The following is a 13,964-nucleotide window of genomic DNA, read 5'->3' on the forward strand; positions in this document are numbered from 1 at the left end:
GTTTTGCATTAGCTATGGATGAAAAGACAAACAAGTACATGTATATTCAATAATAATGTCAACTGGGTCAGAGAAGAATAGGAAGTAAAATGAATTTATAACACCTCTGGAGATAGCTTTCTGATACAGGTAGTTTTCTATTTTGATTTGCCCTCATTGACAGCATTCATTGTAACTTTAACATATCCAGCAAATTGGCCTTTATGAATAGCCACCCTGATCTTCATGACAAGTGCACTCTGTAATCTCCAGCCTGGGTGTTTCTGAGGTTAACAATTACCTAGAGCAGAAGAGATCCCGTGCGTGTTTACAGGGAGCGCTCGCTCAAGAGGGTCTAATTTCACGTTCAAGCCGTGTTTGAGGGAGCTGTAGATACAGAGCTCTTCTGTCTCAGGGCTTTGAAGCTGAAATGGGTTCCTTCTCCGGATAAGATAGTGAAATAGTCACCTTGGATTAAGGTTGCTGGCAATCTTAAAAAGCCCTTATTGGGCTTTGAGTGTGATCAGATGCTACTTGCTTATAAATGAGAGTTAATAGAAGCATTAAACAGCACAAGCTACCGTGACTCGTGTCTTCAGAATATTAAGCACATTTTAAAATCGTGGAAGGACCATAGAGTCCTGTGCTTGCTTTAAATATTACCTCTTCTAACCAATATCCTCTGGGAGCAGGTTGTTTGAACTCTTCAGCATTCTACTTTCATTTGCACATACCATGTGTTTTTAATTTATTCCCTCACTTCTCTGACTAGTGTATATTTATTGTTGATACCGTACTCAGTTTCTCTTTAATTATTCCATCTGCCAAGAGAGTGTGATGCATTTTCTAGGCTCTGTGCTTTAGTTGTTTAACCTTTGAGTTTTGTAACTGAATGGGATGACATATTCTTCATTTAGCAGAACAAGCTAAGAAGAATTGTGTACTCCAAGTGATAAGCTTGGAACTGTTAAAGAAATACCAAAATCCAATTTTTTTCCTCTCTCTAGTCATCTAAACATCCATTAGTCTCTTGAAGAGAACTCATAAATCCTACAAATTTAGTTTATGTGAAACCAACTCTAACAGTTGTCCTTCCTACTTATCATGTTTTATATCCATTTTATATTTTTCAATATTCAATAAACATGTCTTGCGCTTACTGTACTTGATAGAAAGTGTCTGCAGCATAGGGTGTATGAGGACAGTTATTAATCAATCATTTTAGATGGCTGTTTGGTTAGTTTAGTAAGTGTATTCATTTATCTGTTTTATGTTTTCTTCTTTGTTCTTTCCATTTATCCAATACAGAATTTCTTTTGTTCTTTTTGGTTTATTTCTACCAGGATATGTTAAAAAGAAATTTAACATGTAACAAATGAAGAAAATTCTGATAGCTGGAAAGAAGAAAACACACCACCCTTTGGGCTTCATTCGCGCAAAGATCCTTTGCTTTATGTCCTCTTAGATCTGCATTAAAAAATAATAATGGAGTGCATTATCTAGTGGTGCTGCTTTATAGCAGGGGATAATTTACACATTAAAATGAGATGTAGGTTTAAAAGTAGGAGTGTAGGATGGAATTAGAGTTAAAAGTCAGAATGATGCAGTCCCATATGAAGATGGTCTCGGTTTCCTGGGGATATTGTCCTGCTGTTGTGGGATGAGACTCGCAGGGAACGGGCTGGGACTGGAGATAGGTGGAGGTGCAGTGATGCCCTGAGAATGGCACGGCAAGGAATGGCACTGGGGAAGCTGAGCCCAGGAAAAAGGGAGGGGTGGAGGAAGGGTGTTCTAAGATTTGGGTTTACTTGTCATTCTTCTAGTCTGATTTGACTGGTAAGAAATTAATTTCCCCAAGCCAAGTGTGTCTGGCCTGTGATCTCCCTGTCCTTAAGCTATGAGCCTTTTGTCACATTTTCTCTCCCCCATCGACCTGAGGAGGGGAGCGATAGAGCTGCTTGGTGGGCACCTGGCATCCAGCCAAGGTCAACTCACCTCAAATTCTTACTTTTAGAAGATTCTTTATCCGTGCTACAGTCTTACTTTTATGGGTTCACATATTACAGGGAGGCATCTGCCATTTATCAAGATGTTAATGACTAGTAGTTATGTGTCCAGATTCTTTGTAACCAGTGAGCTGCCCGACAACAGAGGTCACCGAAAGACAGATGACTTACAAACCGATTTAAAGATCTCCTTGCACTTTCTCTTTTTAAGAGCACTGTCAGGGATTTGAACCTTCTGGTATTTCAACGTTGGGATTATTGTCCTCTCTTTAAAATTCCTTATATCACAAGGCTTCCATGATTTACTGGCAGTCTTCAAACAACAACCAAAAAAACCTCCTAACAGAACTTCCATTGATTGCTGCAGTTATTTAAAGGCTAACAGTAAAAAAATCATAGACTTCAGTCTCCATCAAGGCAGAAGGGAAACAGTAATTGCAATTTGTGAGCCTCCTGCCATGAGTAAAGGAGCTCAGGCTGGGAGAAAGGAAGCTCAACAATTTTAGTGGCTCTCATGGTGGATCTGGGTGAGATGTGCCAGTTCACTCATACGTCATCCTCTGGTAAGAGAATTTGTCAGGATGAAAAGATGGGTGTTAGGTAGAAGTGTGCCCAGAGGAATATCAATTCTGAGGAGGACCACCAGATAAAAACATGAATACATGGGAAGCTGTGTGGGACTGTATTTGGTCACTGCTAGTCATTTCTCTTTAGATAGACCTCAAAAGAAGAAAAGTTTTCTGCAAAGATGTAACAGCAAATAATATGGTTTCTTACCCCATGTATTTTGACATAGCAAAGTCTTGGATTAAAAAAAAAAAAGTAATACAAGATGAATGTTAATATAGTATTATGCATTGTTCAGCTCTTTCTTTGCCAACAGAAAGGAAAGAGGCATTGGGACAGTTACATCTTTTAGGAGTTTCCTTCCCCTTTAACCAAGGGCAGGGAGCAGTCATGTGAGACTTCCCTGTATTAAAAAAAAAATAAATTAAAAATACAGATGTAAGTTAACAGATTCCTAGCTGGGAAAATGTTTACTTTGCATTGAGATACTAACAACTGTGAGGTCCCATCAAACCTCAGATGAGCTCCTTTTCTTCTTGCTATTCTTTGCTCTGCATTTTCAGTTTGAGAACATGGGGATTGGTACCAGCCTCAGAAAAGGTCAGTGATGCTGTTGATCAAGAATGAAACTTGGAGGAATTTTTCTCATTTTCAACTGTCTCAGGGGTGAATTTCCCTTCCACTTTCAGGATTAGACATACACACAGGTGTATATGGACTAATCGCCATGAGAGAATGTACAAATTAAAAGAGGATATGAAAGAAGAGCTGACTGCTGTGCTTCATGGTGGTTGAGTCTGGAAGTCATCTGTTCTTACCTAGCGTATCACAGAAGGACTGATGCATGGAGTATTAATCGGTTTACTTATTGATGGATCTGATTTTGCTGTTGTTGAATTGAAAGGGAGTTTTTCCTCTGACTTTGCTGAAGGGTAGATTCAGTATATAAAGTTAGTTCATTAAAAGTAAAGCTTTTATTGTCTCTCTTTTTTCAGAATGCTTGAGGATGATCTGAAACTAAGCAGTGATGAAGATGACAGTGAACAGGTAAGTGCATCTGGTGTGCGTGCATAGACCACACAGTCCGACAAAGTTGTGTCATTGAATGAGATTGTATGTTGATTTACTATATTTGCATCAAAAGCATTTTGGGGTGCTGCAGAATCCATCAGCTTAAATATTACTTGCGTATAGAACCTCTGTGGAGGGAAACATTCTTAAACAGGAATGCATTTTGTCAGTTTTGCTGAATTAACATTGTGAAGTGGATTAAACTGAAGCAAAACATGACTTACTAGTGTTGGAATAAGAGGCCACACACGTCACCCGGGAATAGCTAAAGTGCTCTGAGTTTCTACCTTCCTTGTACCAAACTAAATGTTGAAGAGCTTCACAGAATCACAGAATAGCATAGGCTGGAAGGGACCTTAGAGATCATCTAGTCCAACCTCCCTGTCATGGGCAGGGACGCCTCTTCCACTTGTTTCACACTCTCTTTCTGAAATTGATGACTTTTTTTGGAAGTGAGTGTATAATGACCACATCAGACCACCAACACAACTGCAGAGTTGGTTTGTGCTTTGCAATTTGTTTGTGTCATTGTATCTGAGAAGATTGGGCCTGTAAATTTTGTTCCAGCCAGTGAGTAAAGGACTGAGAGTCCATAGTCAGTAGTCCAGTGATTCCCATTTGTGAGAGGGAAAATCTTGAGAATGTAGCTGTAAATCAATACTGAAAGTCTCTCAACTTACTTGGGACCTTAATGAAGAATCATTTTCAGAAAACTGTCTTATGTCATTCTCTATCCTTCCCACTTTATAAATATTTATGGATAATGCTCGGAAATGAAGCTAGTGAAATTCATATTCTCAACGTTTGTATCAGAAGCAAAAAAGACTTTGAGTTAAATTCATTCTTCATGTTACTTTATATTTGCAATAGGCTCAGATATTTAAACGTGCAGTAGAGAGGAAGGTAATGGTGTAATTCAGTATAAGATCATCTCTTCAGTCTGGGGAATATTCATTATAACTCGATTTTTCATTCTTATTTATTTTTAGGCCACCTAAATGTTCTCCTTCAGCCTACCTTATTTGTCCTTTAGGATCGTGGCAGGAAAGATTTGCTTTCTGGTGTCAGTTGACCCCTTAGTCATACAAGTCAGTGTTTTTTAGCACCAAGTTAAGCTTGCATTCTCATCTGAAGCCAAAGGATCAAAAAGCCTGTACTTGTGCAATGCACTGTTGTACAAACATGGTGCCTTGTGAAACCAGTAGGTTTCGTGGTCTATTGGAAATTTGCCCAAATAGTCCTGTAAAATGACATTGTGTACTGCGGTAAAGAAATGGGAATATGTTATCAGGTAGGAATTACTTTTGTTTTCCTGTGATAATAGTCTTCTAGTGACTTAAGTAGGTTTATACCAAATTTACTCAGTTTACACTCTCTGATGTTAATTCCAAGCAGGTATGTCCACACAGCACGATGAGGTATTGGTAACTCTCAAAACATCACCGCTGTCGTGCAGGACGTGCGTGCCGCTTACCCAGAGGCAGCATCGTGCGTGCGAGCAGTTCAGGGGCTGCAGCCTGAGTCCGTATGTGCTGGTGATGTGCCCGAGCTGTAGGAAGCCTCGAACTGCACCAGAACTTCATGAGGCTTTCCTTACTGGAAAGCTGCAGGCAAACAAGGGAGCACAATAAGAAACCTTCATGTAATTTCTGAAAATTTTATAGTACATAGAAAATGTTTTTCCTTTTGGCAATGAGAGCTTCATCTCAGTTGAAGTGATTAGAATTTATTCAGATCTCCTAAGCTCTCCCAAATATCTTCTTAAGAAACAGATTGTGGTCTGTTTGTTTAGGGATTCCAAACATGAACGCTTTCAATCACATAAAAAACGAACTGTCTGGACAAGAAACACGCTGAGCATATTTTGTAAATGCCCTGCACTTCAGGGGAAACCTTCACCTTTCCTATGTCACCCCACATGTGTGGTTGCCTCTCTTTTATTTGTTTTACAAATAGAAGTACAGACAAAGTTATACACATTATAAGAAAGAATCCTGCAGCTTTTTCAGTTTCCTGAATTAATGACTCTGTTGCATCCTTTGGATTTTTGTCACACCTCGCATCCTGGGCAAAGGCCTTGCAAAGCTGAGCAGCGTGGCTCTGCTGCGTCACTCATGCGTTACACTGCTGGTGCCTTCACACTTTGGCAGCTTCTGCCATGTCTCTTTAAAGAGAGGAGAGTGGGAATGGAAAGGAGGGTTGATCTGGCCCGCTGGTCAGACACATAAACATCAACAAAGTAACTGCAATGTCTTTTGACTGCAAAGTATTTTTTCCAAAAAGGGTATAATATATTCACTCATGAAGGACGGATCAAGGCAATTGCAATGTTTTGTGTTCAGCTGCAGAGCCAAGGTTAGAAAAATACTTTCACTTTTTTTAACATAAAGATTTTGTAGTCAGATGCCCATTGTAGTTCAGCTGTACACACATGTGCATTCTGACAGCGAGAGAAAATAACTTAGCTCAAAACCATTCTAACAGTTTATGCAATATTTCTATTTTTTTTTGTTATAGGCTTGCAGCCTATGGGAAACATGAGCTAGCAATTACTCATTTTCATTAATAAAAACACAATATGTAAAAGTCAGGTTTGTTATCTTAATCTCTACTTGTATTTCAAGGAAATTGAAATTTTTTGAGAACAGTGGTCGGTAGGGAGCCCTCTTGAATTTGCCCTTTGAGAATTGCTTGGAACCCTTCAGTCTGTACATGGCAGAGGTGGAAGTGACACTGATCCATAAACACGCTTTGATTAATGAATATCTATAGTATGCGGGGAGAGTTTGATCTATCAGCCTGTCTTCTGAGACTACCAGTAGTCCATTTTTCATGGTGGAAGATTGTTAGAAGCTTGTGTGCAAGAAACAAAGCTCCTCTGTCTTACTTTCTCACTCCTGTGAATGAGCATGCTTATTCCAATCTGTATTGTATTTATTTAAGGGGTCTGTGGACCTCATGATCTTTCAGGTGTTAAACATCTTTTTCTCCCCCCACTGCTGAGGAGAAACGAAACACACATGGTAGCTCCAGTCAGTCATATAATTAAGAAATCGAGCCTGATTTCTGGATAGGATGAGAACTTACCAGGTTGAAGTCAGTAGAGGGTATTTATTCTATAGATAGTATTAGCAAGGCTGTTACTGAATGTGCTGCTCACTTTTAGCATTCGCTTTTCAAACAGGATTTTGAGTAACTGAAAATGGTTCCTAAGAGTTACAAACACGATCTTTACTATAAGTGTTAGGTCTTGTTTCATTAAGGCACACATGATGATGGCCTAGCAACGTATCGCCAAGAAAAAGATTCCTGTAAGGAGGCTATACACTTTATCTTCACCCCAGAGGGCTTAACAGGCTTCAGCAAGTGAGAGCTGACTGAAAGTCCAAACTACTGGTACCAGACTGCTGCAAATTGCATGGAAACATTGTGATTTCCCTCTCCTTTTAGACTTCTGGCAGTTGCGGGCTTGACACAGAAGTTGTCAAGTGAATTTCTTTGGACTGTGACGTGCAGGAGGTCCAGTATTCATTGCAGGTGCCTTCAAACTTCAGATCTGTAAAGCTTTGGACCATATAGATGGTGGTCTATGATTGCGGTAGAGCGTGAGGCAAGTTACAAGTTACTCCGCACCAGCTGCAAGCTCCCTTCATCACTTTTGGGGCCTCTTTTGGAGAGACCACAGTCACCACCTACATCTAACACATGTAAACACACCCCGCGGTATCTCCAGTGTAGACACTTTGAGGCTGGCCATACGACACATGCTTTTTCCCATAGACAAAATGCTGATTCTTATGTCTGGTTGTGGCTGATTTGGGATTAGAGACACACAGAAAACGACGGGTTAGATCTGGAATCAATTTTCATTTACAGCTGAGAAGCAGTTATTGATGCTGTGCTCACAGTTCAATAAAAGATCTAAAGATATAGACCTTGTGTTTCTCTTTCAATATAAGCAGCATAATCAGTGTCAAATGTTTTTACAAAGAAAATTGTATTGACAGTTTTATTAAAATTGCTGTCTTTAAAGTTCTAAGTTATCCACAATTTGACCTACTTGAATGGTTTTTAATATGCACACTGACCAAGCCAATAGATTTTTATGTCACATATTTATAAGACCAGGTACACATCTGTTTAATGTATTATTTGAGAGATATTGTTGCGTTTAAGCGGTGCCTGGATCGTAAACTCATGTAGTACTGTCACTGAAAAGAATGTTGGCGTATGCATCAGTATTGCATTCACAAGTCCCACAGCACCACATTTTTAATTTGGCTATGAGAGATACAGTCAAGGCAGATGACAGACATGTTATTAGCAAAACCATTAGATGACAAGGCATTTCAGAGATGCAAATGTTAACACTCTTCTGTGAGGAAGGACAGAGCTTTTAGATGGCTTTATTACTCTGTTGAAAAAATAGATCAGAAATTTGGAAGAGTAGTGAAGATTTTCAATTAGTAGCTCGGTTCAGCTAAAAGAGCTTAGATAAAACACAGGTTTAGTATTTTTGTTCTTTAAAGCCCCTCTGTATAATTCAAATTAGCTTTGAGCTCAAAGGCATCCAAATGAGTTGTGCCTGGATACAGTATTTTAAGTAGCTGTAGTGTACCCAATTTTCTTCAACCAGCTCCTCTTTGTTCTTCTGCCTAAGGAATAGTCTTGTTAACCTTTGAAATGGGTACTTAATTTAAAGCACATTGCTAGCGTTCTGTGTGATTTTGAACCAAAGAAACTTTGATACTAGTTACAGACCTGCTACATTTTCAGTATTTTATGTATATAGTGGTTTTGGCAGAACAAATCAATAAGATGTTTTTCTTTTCTATTTGATTTTTTTTTTCCTCCTTCCCTTTATGATTGCCACTTTATTGCAGCTTCTTTGATAACCATACAAACACAAGACATGCATATAATCCATGACTCTGCGCTATTGTTTGTGTTTTACACAAACATAATTATTTTTTGCTAGGTTAGTATTAGGTAATTATATACAAAATGTTTGATTATGTAGCTGAGTCTTAAAAGCTGATCAGCCATAGGCCTAGCTTTGAATTCTTATAATCCATACTGAGCTTTCAAAGCCTTTACTCAAATAAATTTTTTAAAGGTTTATTAAATTCTAACATGCAGTATACCTTCATCACATCATGTAAACACTTTTTAATAGTGGAACAGCGATCACTTTCCTTGTAACATTAGATATCCTTTCCTGTTGTAATTTCCTGCATTTTTTTAGCTGGATCCTGACCAAGCTGTTTACCTCCCCAAGGGTTCTCTACATTTCCATTTACTTTGTTATCAGCAGAAAGGCTGAAGAACAGCTCTTCAGTAATGGCATCAATACTGCGCACACAGTGAGAGAGGTCATCTTGTCAAAGCTATAGAAAAATCAGATGGATTAGGTTGGAACTAGGTGCAAAATAACTTTGATAGAGTCTTTTAATGTAAACAGTTTATCTGTCAATGGGTTCCACTGAAATCTCAGAGCAATGCGGTATCAGTTGTAGCCACAGTAGCTTCTGTTTTGATAAAGAACCTACATTGTTTTAGGTCTTAGTGTTTAAGGTCTACAGTTACATTTTATAATTGTAGGGAAAGCCATTAATGACAACAGAAGCCGTTAGGATAATACAGTCATTCTCCAACCTTGTCAGTCTATAACCATGAAAAACACTTCCATGAAGATAAGTATCTTCTTGCTACCTCAGTCCATCTGAATTGATATTCAAATTATTCTATTCTGCACAACACTAGTTGAAGCAACTATATATCATCAACTGTGTAAAATGAATACTCCAGCTTCCGTTAGACAAATCTTTGGTTGTAAGAGATTTGATGGCTGACATGTCTAAGGTCATAATTTACATGGTAATGACGTAGGTTCATCTCATGTTTGTTTATTATCAGCAGAAGCATTCAGTAACCACTCTGAGATCGGGGCTGAGTTTGCTGCGGTTACAAGTGAAAAACGTGGCACACCACTAAAATACATGGTGTTGTCAAAACTGTTCAACTCATTCAAGTTCGCAGAATCTCATGTAATTGTTTCCACACATGTTGTTACCGTGGAGGTCATCCATCAGTGAGGAAGGGAGTTAATACAACCCTCAGGAGAAATGGTTGCTGTAGAGTGCACGGTACCACACATCAGCAGCCCTGCGTTTGCCCCTTGGTTGCGTGGTTGCAGCCGGGCTCTTACCCAGGCTCTGGGAACACCTCAGGAGCTGGAGGAGCCCCGTCCCTCCCACTGACCTGCCTTTTCCATGGGTTGCCTAGTATGCACTGGCTCAAAAGCCCTCAGGTGCAGTAGAGAAAATAATACAGGGAAAGAAAATACTCTGCAGGCAGGCAGCCCTAACAAAGAGGCAATGAAACGCCTTAGTTGAAAAGATGGATAAATACAGCTGCAAGAAGTCCTCTCCTCACTTCCCCATGAGTAAGCAGGCCCTTCATAGCCCCTGGGAGCTCTCTCAGACAGGTGCTTCTCCTGGTTTTTTCATGCCACCAGCCCCAAGCAGCCAGGCTTTCTCAGCCATACCATAAAACATCATTCATCTGAAGGAGAAGCTTTAAAAAGACCTGATGGCTCCATCACTAATTAAATAGAGCTGGAAAGGCCAGTTGTTCCTCAGTACAGCCATAAGGACCAGCCACTGGAGGCTTGCCAGCCTTTTTCGGGTGTGGAGGAGGAGGGAGATACAGTTTTCAGTCCCCAGGACGGGTCATATACTCTGTGTGTGTGCGTGCTTGTACACGGATTTTTCTGTAAAGGAGTCTTTATTATAAGCATGGAGGGAAAATATATTTCCCCGGGGCCTCTTGCTATGTGTGCCACTTATGCAAAAGCCCTGTATTGTTTTGGCAGCAAGCGGAGGCAGCAGGTGAGATAATTGATTGACACCAGCATTGTTGTTGTTAAGAGAAAAGCCAGACTTGGCCATAGTGTCCTATAAAAATAAATCTGAAGTCGGTGATATCTGCAGGCCATCTCAGGGCTCAACACTCACTAATCCGACCACATAGGAAACATTTATCTCCTTTTCCTCCTCAAAAGGAGAGCGTGATTTTTATCGTGAATGCCTTGTGAAGCATTTTGGTAAAGAAAGTGTCTGGCTTTCTTATGCTGACCATCTGCAGCGCCGCTCTTTTGTATAAGCCCAAGCACTGTCTGTGAACTTCTAAATCTAAATTCTTGGGAGTACACCAGTAGAGGATAGTACTAGTGCTGGCTTTGAGACTGGAGAGGTTGCAAAAGTCTGAAGGAGGGACTCGTAGGTGGCCAGAACAAGCGTAAAGTAGGTGATGAAAAGGGCACGATAAATCCGGTAATTGGCTTCTGTCAGGCGGAATAAGAGGAGAAGAAGTGAAAGTTGATCTTCCCTGGAGGTATTCCAGAAGGAGAACAGTAATGAGAACTAAACACCTTAATTTTTCTTACAATTAATTCATCTGCCACAGCAAGGTTTGCTGGGGTTGGAGGTGCTCCATTCTGTGCCGACAGGATGAATCTTCCCAGAACATACCTTCTGCCTGCTCCTAGGGACAGGTCGGGACCACAGTGTGACCATGCGATTGATTTGGGCAGGGGGCACTCTCAGAGAGCGTGCCTGCTTTACAAAATTACCAATTTCATGGCAATACTGTTAAGTGAGTATAATTTTGGGAGCTGTGCAATTTAGTAATTGGCTAAGTTGTCTGAGCAAGGTACTAAACCAGACCAAGGTCAGCAAAGGTTTATTTCATGCCTGTTTACCTCTGTTACCTCTGCTGCCAGTTTGTAATAGGTTTAACATTCAGTATGGATGTAATGTTCAGTATAAATTAAAATCCTTGAAGTCTTTTCTCCTGCACAGGAAATGAATGGGCAGCATGAACAGTAGCAGCATCAATTCACATCTTCCCAGCACTGCCACTGCCGGCACTCTTTGACTCTGCCCTTTTGCATCTCAAGTCTAGGGAACTATTCATTGATTTAGAGTAGGGAAGAGACTAAGGATAGGTTGGACTCCCGAAAGAATGAGATAAAGGCATTTGCCACAAAGGAAAATCTAAAGACATAAACTGCAGATGAGCAGGGTACAAGAGGCTGTTGTCTGCTTATCCTCCTGTCCAATTTGACATAGCAAGTTAAAACTCACCCGAATGTCATGAAAGTAAGAACTGGACATTGCACACTAAAAATACATGTCATTATATGACCTCAAAATATTGGCACTGTTCTGGTTAAGTTTAAGGGGTGCAGATACAAGGAATTACTCTCCTGTTAGAACTGGGAAACTGAGGAATAGAGAGGTTGTAGAGGCTGCAGCTGTACAGCGAGGTCACAGGATATTCTTTGAGTCTAGCCATTTGCCCGCTTTTTTCTTGAGGCAAGTTTAGAGAAGACTTTTTATATCTCTTATTAATGTATCTTGACCTTTTCTCTGTTTCTTTTGCCTCCTCAAGAATTTTAGTCATCTGATTAACATGTTGAAATGTGGCTATGGGGTAAATAATGGATTTTTTTTATTTGTTAGCCATCTGGAAGGTTGACCTAAACACACATTTTAGAAAAATCAGCAGTAAATAAGACAATGACAAATACTGATTTATATTCCTAGCTATGTATTTTATGTTTTCTCAATAGGATTATCATCCACTAAGCCTAGGTCATTTGTAATGAATTAGTAACAAATTATTTGCGAGGAGATGATGTTTCAAATCAGAATTCCAATTTAGTGGTTTTTTTCTTAAACATGGACCATTCAGTACAATTTTCTCAACTTTCTCTGTCACCAGGGCTATATTTTTGTTTTCAAATAAACAGCTCTAGCCAAGAGTTCTGTTCTGTCATGGAACTCTGCAGCGACCAAGTCAATTGGTATTGTCAGGGCATCTAAATCTACTAGACTTATGAGACATTGGTAGAATTCGTAACGTCATGTTACAATTCCTCCTTTGTTGAATGGAGGAGTCAAGATTAGTACAATTAGCAACTTCACATCAAAAGAATTTTTGAAAGGATCCAGCATATATCAAAATAACTGGGGAAGTAAGGCACTGTTTTAGGCCTCTTCTGTCAAGGCACATTGGTACTGAAATCCTAAAATAAGCATATATTATGGGAGTTATCATTGAAATAAGGCCGTTCACTGACAGATAGCCACAACAGTTTGCATTGTCAGGTTCACCAAAGACGCTGAGTAAACTAAAGCCTCTGCAACAAAAGCAACAGTGTTCACAGTACCCATGCTAGCTAGTTTAATACCAGCTCAGGTATGTCTACGCAAGCAACAAGCACTCCTCAGAGTGTAGTACACACTCAGTGTGTGTCCTTCAAAAATGGACCATGGCCATGCTTGTCGTTGCACACGTCCTTAGTTTCATTTCCACTGTTGGCCTGATGGAAATGTTGAGATGTGGGGAAAATTGCTGATAGAAACCCAAATATAGCTGTGTTGTTGCTCAATTAAAAGCAGTTCACTTACATTCAGGATGAAGATGACTCCTAACCCACAGACAGACTGGTTTAGAATTGGTCACTTAAACTCTGCTTTTTATTTTACCCAGCCTCCGCTACACCAGTTGGAATTAAATTTCCAGTATTTCAGATATTCTTGAGCATCTCTCTGTGAAGCAATAAAGGTTACTGCATTGCTCAAAGCAATGGTGAGAAACTCTCTGTGGTTCATACACAGTAAGGGTTCAGTGAACCAATGTGATTTGTAGATAGCACGTGCTTGGGGACTTGATATTTCAAAAAACAGATCTTAGCTGATCCATCCCACATGTTTAGCTTTTGAAGGAAAAAATACTGTTTTTTAAAAAAACACAACATGATGAGGAAAGTATCCTCTCCATTGTTTTTGGCCCTAGGTACAGTAACATTGGGCTTTTTGTCCTCGAGGTTAGACTGACCCAGAACATCACACACAGAATCTCAAATACAAGGTTGCCAACTTCCCGTCAAAGGCAATTAGCAAGAAAGAAATACAATCTCCTCTGTTGACATTAGGGGACAGGTAGAGGAGAGTGTAACCAATGAAGGAAAGAAGGAAAAAAAAAAAAAGGGAACACAACACACATATTTATGCATGTATCATCCCATACTAATCCTTCAGCCCTCAGGTTTGGGCTCTCTGAATCCCAGCCCATTTCTGGATGGTTTGTTTGCTGCACGCTACATTCTCCTCCTCCACAGGAAGTCATAGTTAGCACCAAATGTACCTTTACCAAATCAGAGCATAATACAGTGTGTCGATAAGTGACAGGTTTTGGTTCATTACCTGGGATCATAGGTAAGGCATTCTGCGTAAATAAGAGTCCTTGGGTCTCCAAGAACTCTCTTCTGTA

General features: G+C 39.9%; 1 protein-coding gene across 1 annotated transcript in view; it reads left to right on the forward strand.

Annotated features, from left to right (window-relative positions):
• AFF2 (AF4/FMR2 family, member 2) overlaps positions 1-13,964 on the forward strand; it is a gene marked incomplete at its 5' end in the record, with an annotated part of 118,458 nt that overhangs the window by 35,260 nt on the left and 69,234 nt on the right. The window contains one exon of the mRNA XM_009868226.1: positions 3,548-3,599. Within this exon, the coding sequence (XP_009866528.1) occupies positions 3,548-3,599 (52 nt within the window). The remainder of the gene's footprint in view (positions 1-3,547; positions 3,600-13,964) is intronic.

The sequence above is a fragment of the Apaloderma vittatum genome, unplaced genomic scaffold (assembly GCF_000703405.1).
Source record: "Apaloderma vittatum isolate BGI_N311 unplaced genomic scaffold, ASM70340v1 scaffold2434, whole genome shotgun sequence".
NCBI lineage: Eukaryota > Metazoa > Chordata > Aves > Trogoniformes > Trogonidae > Apaloderma > Apaloderma vittatum.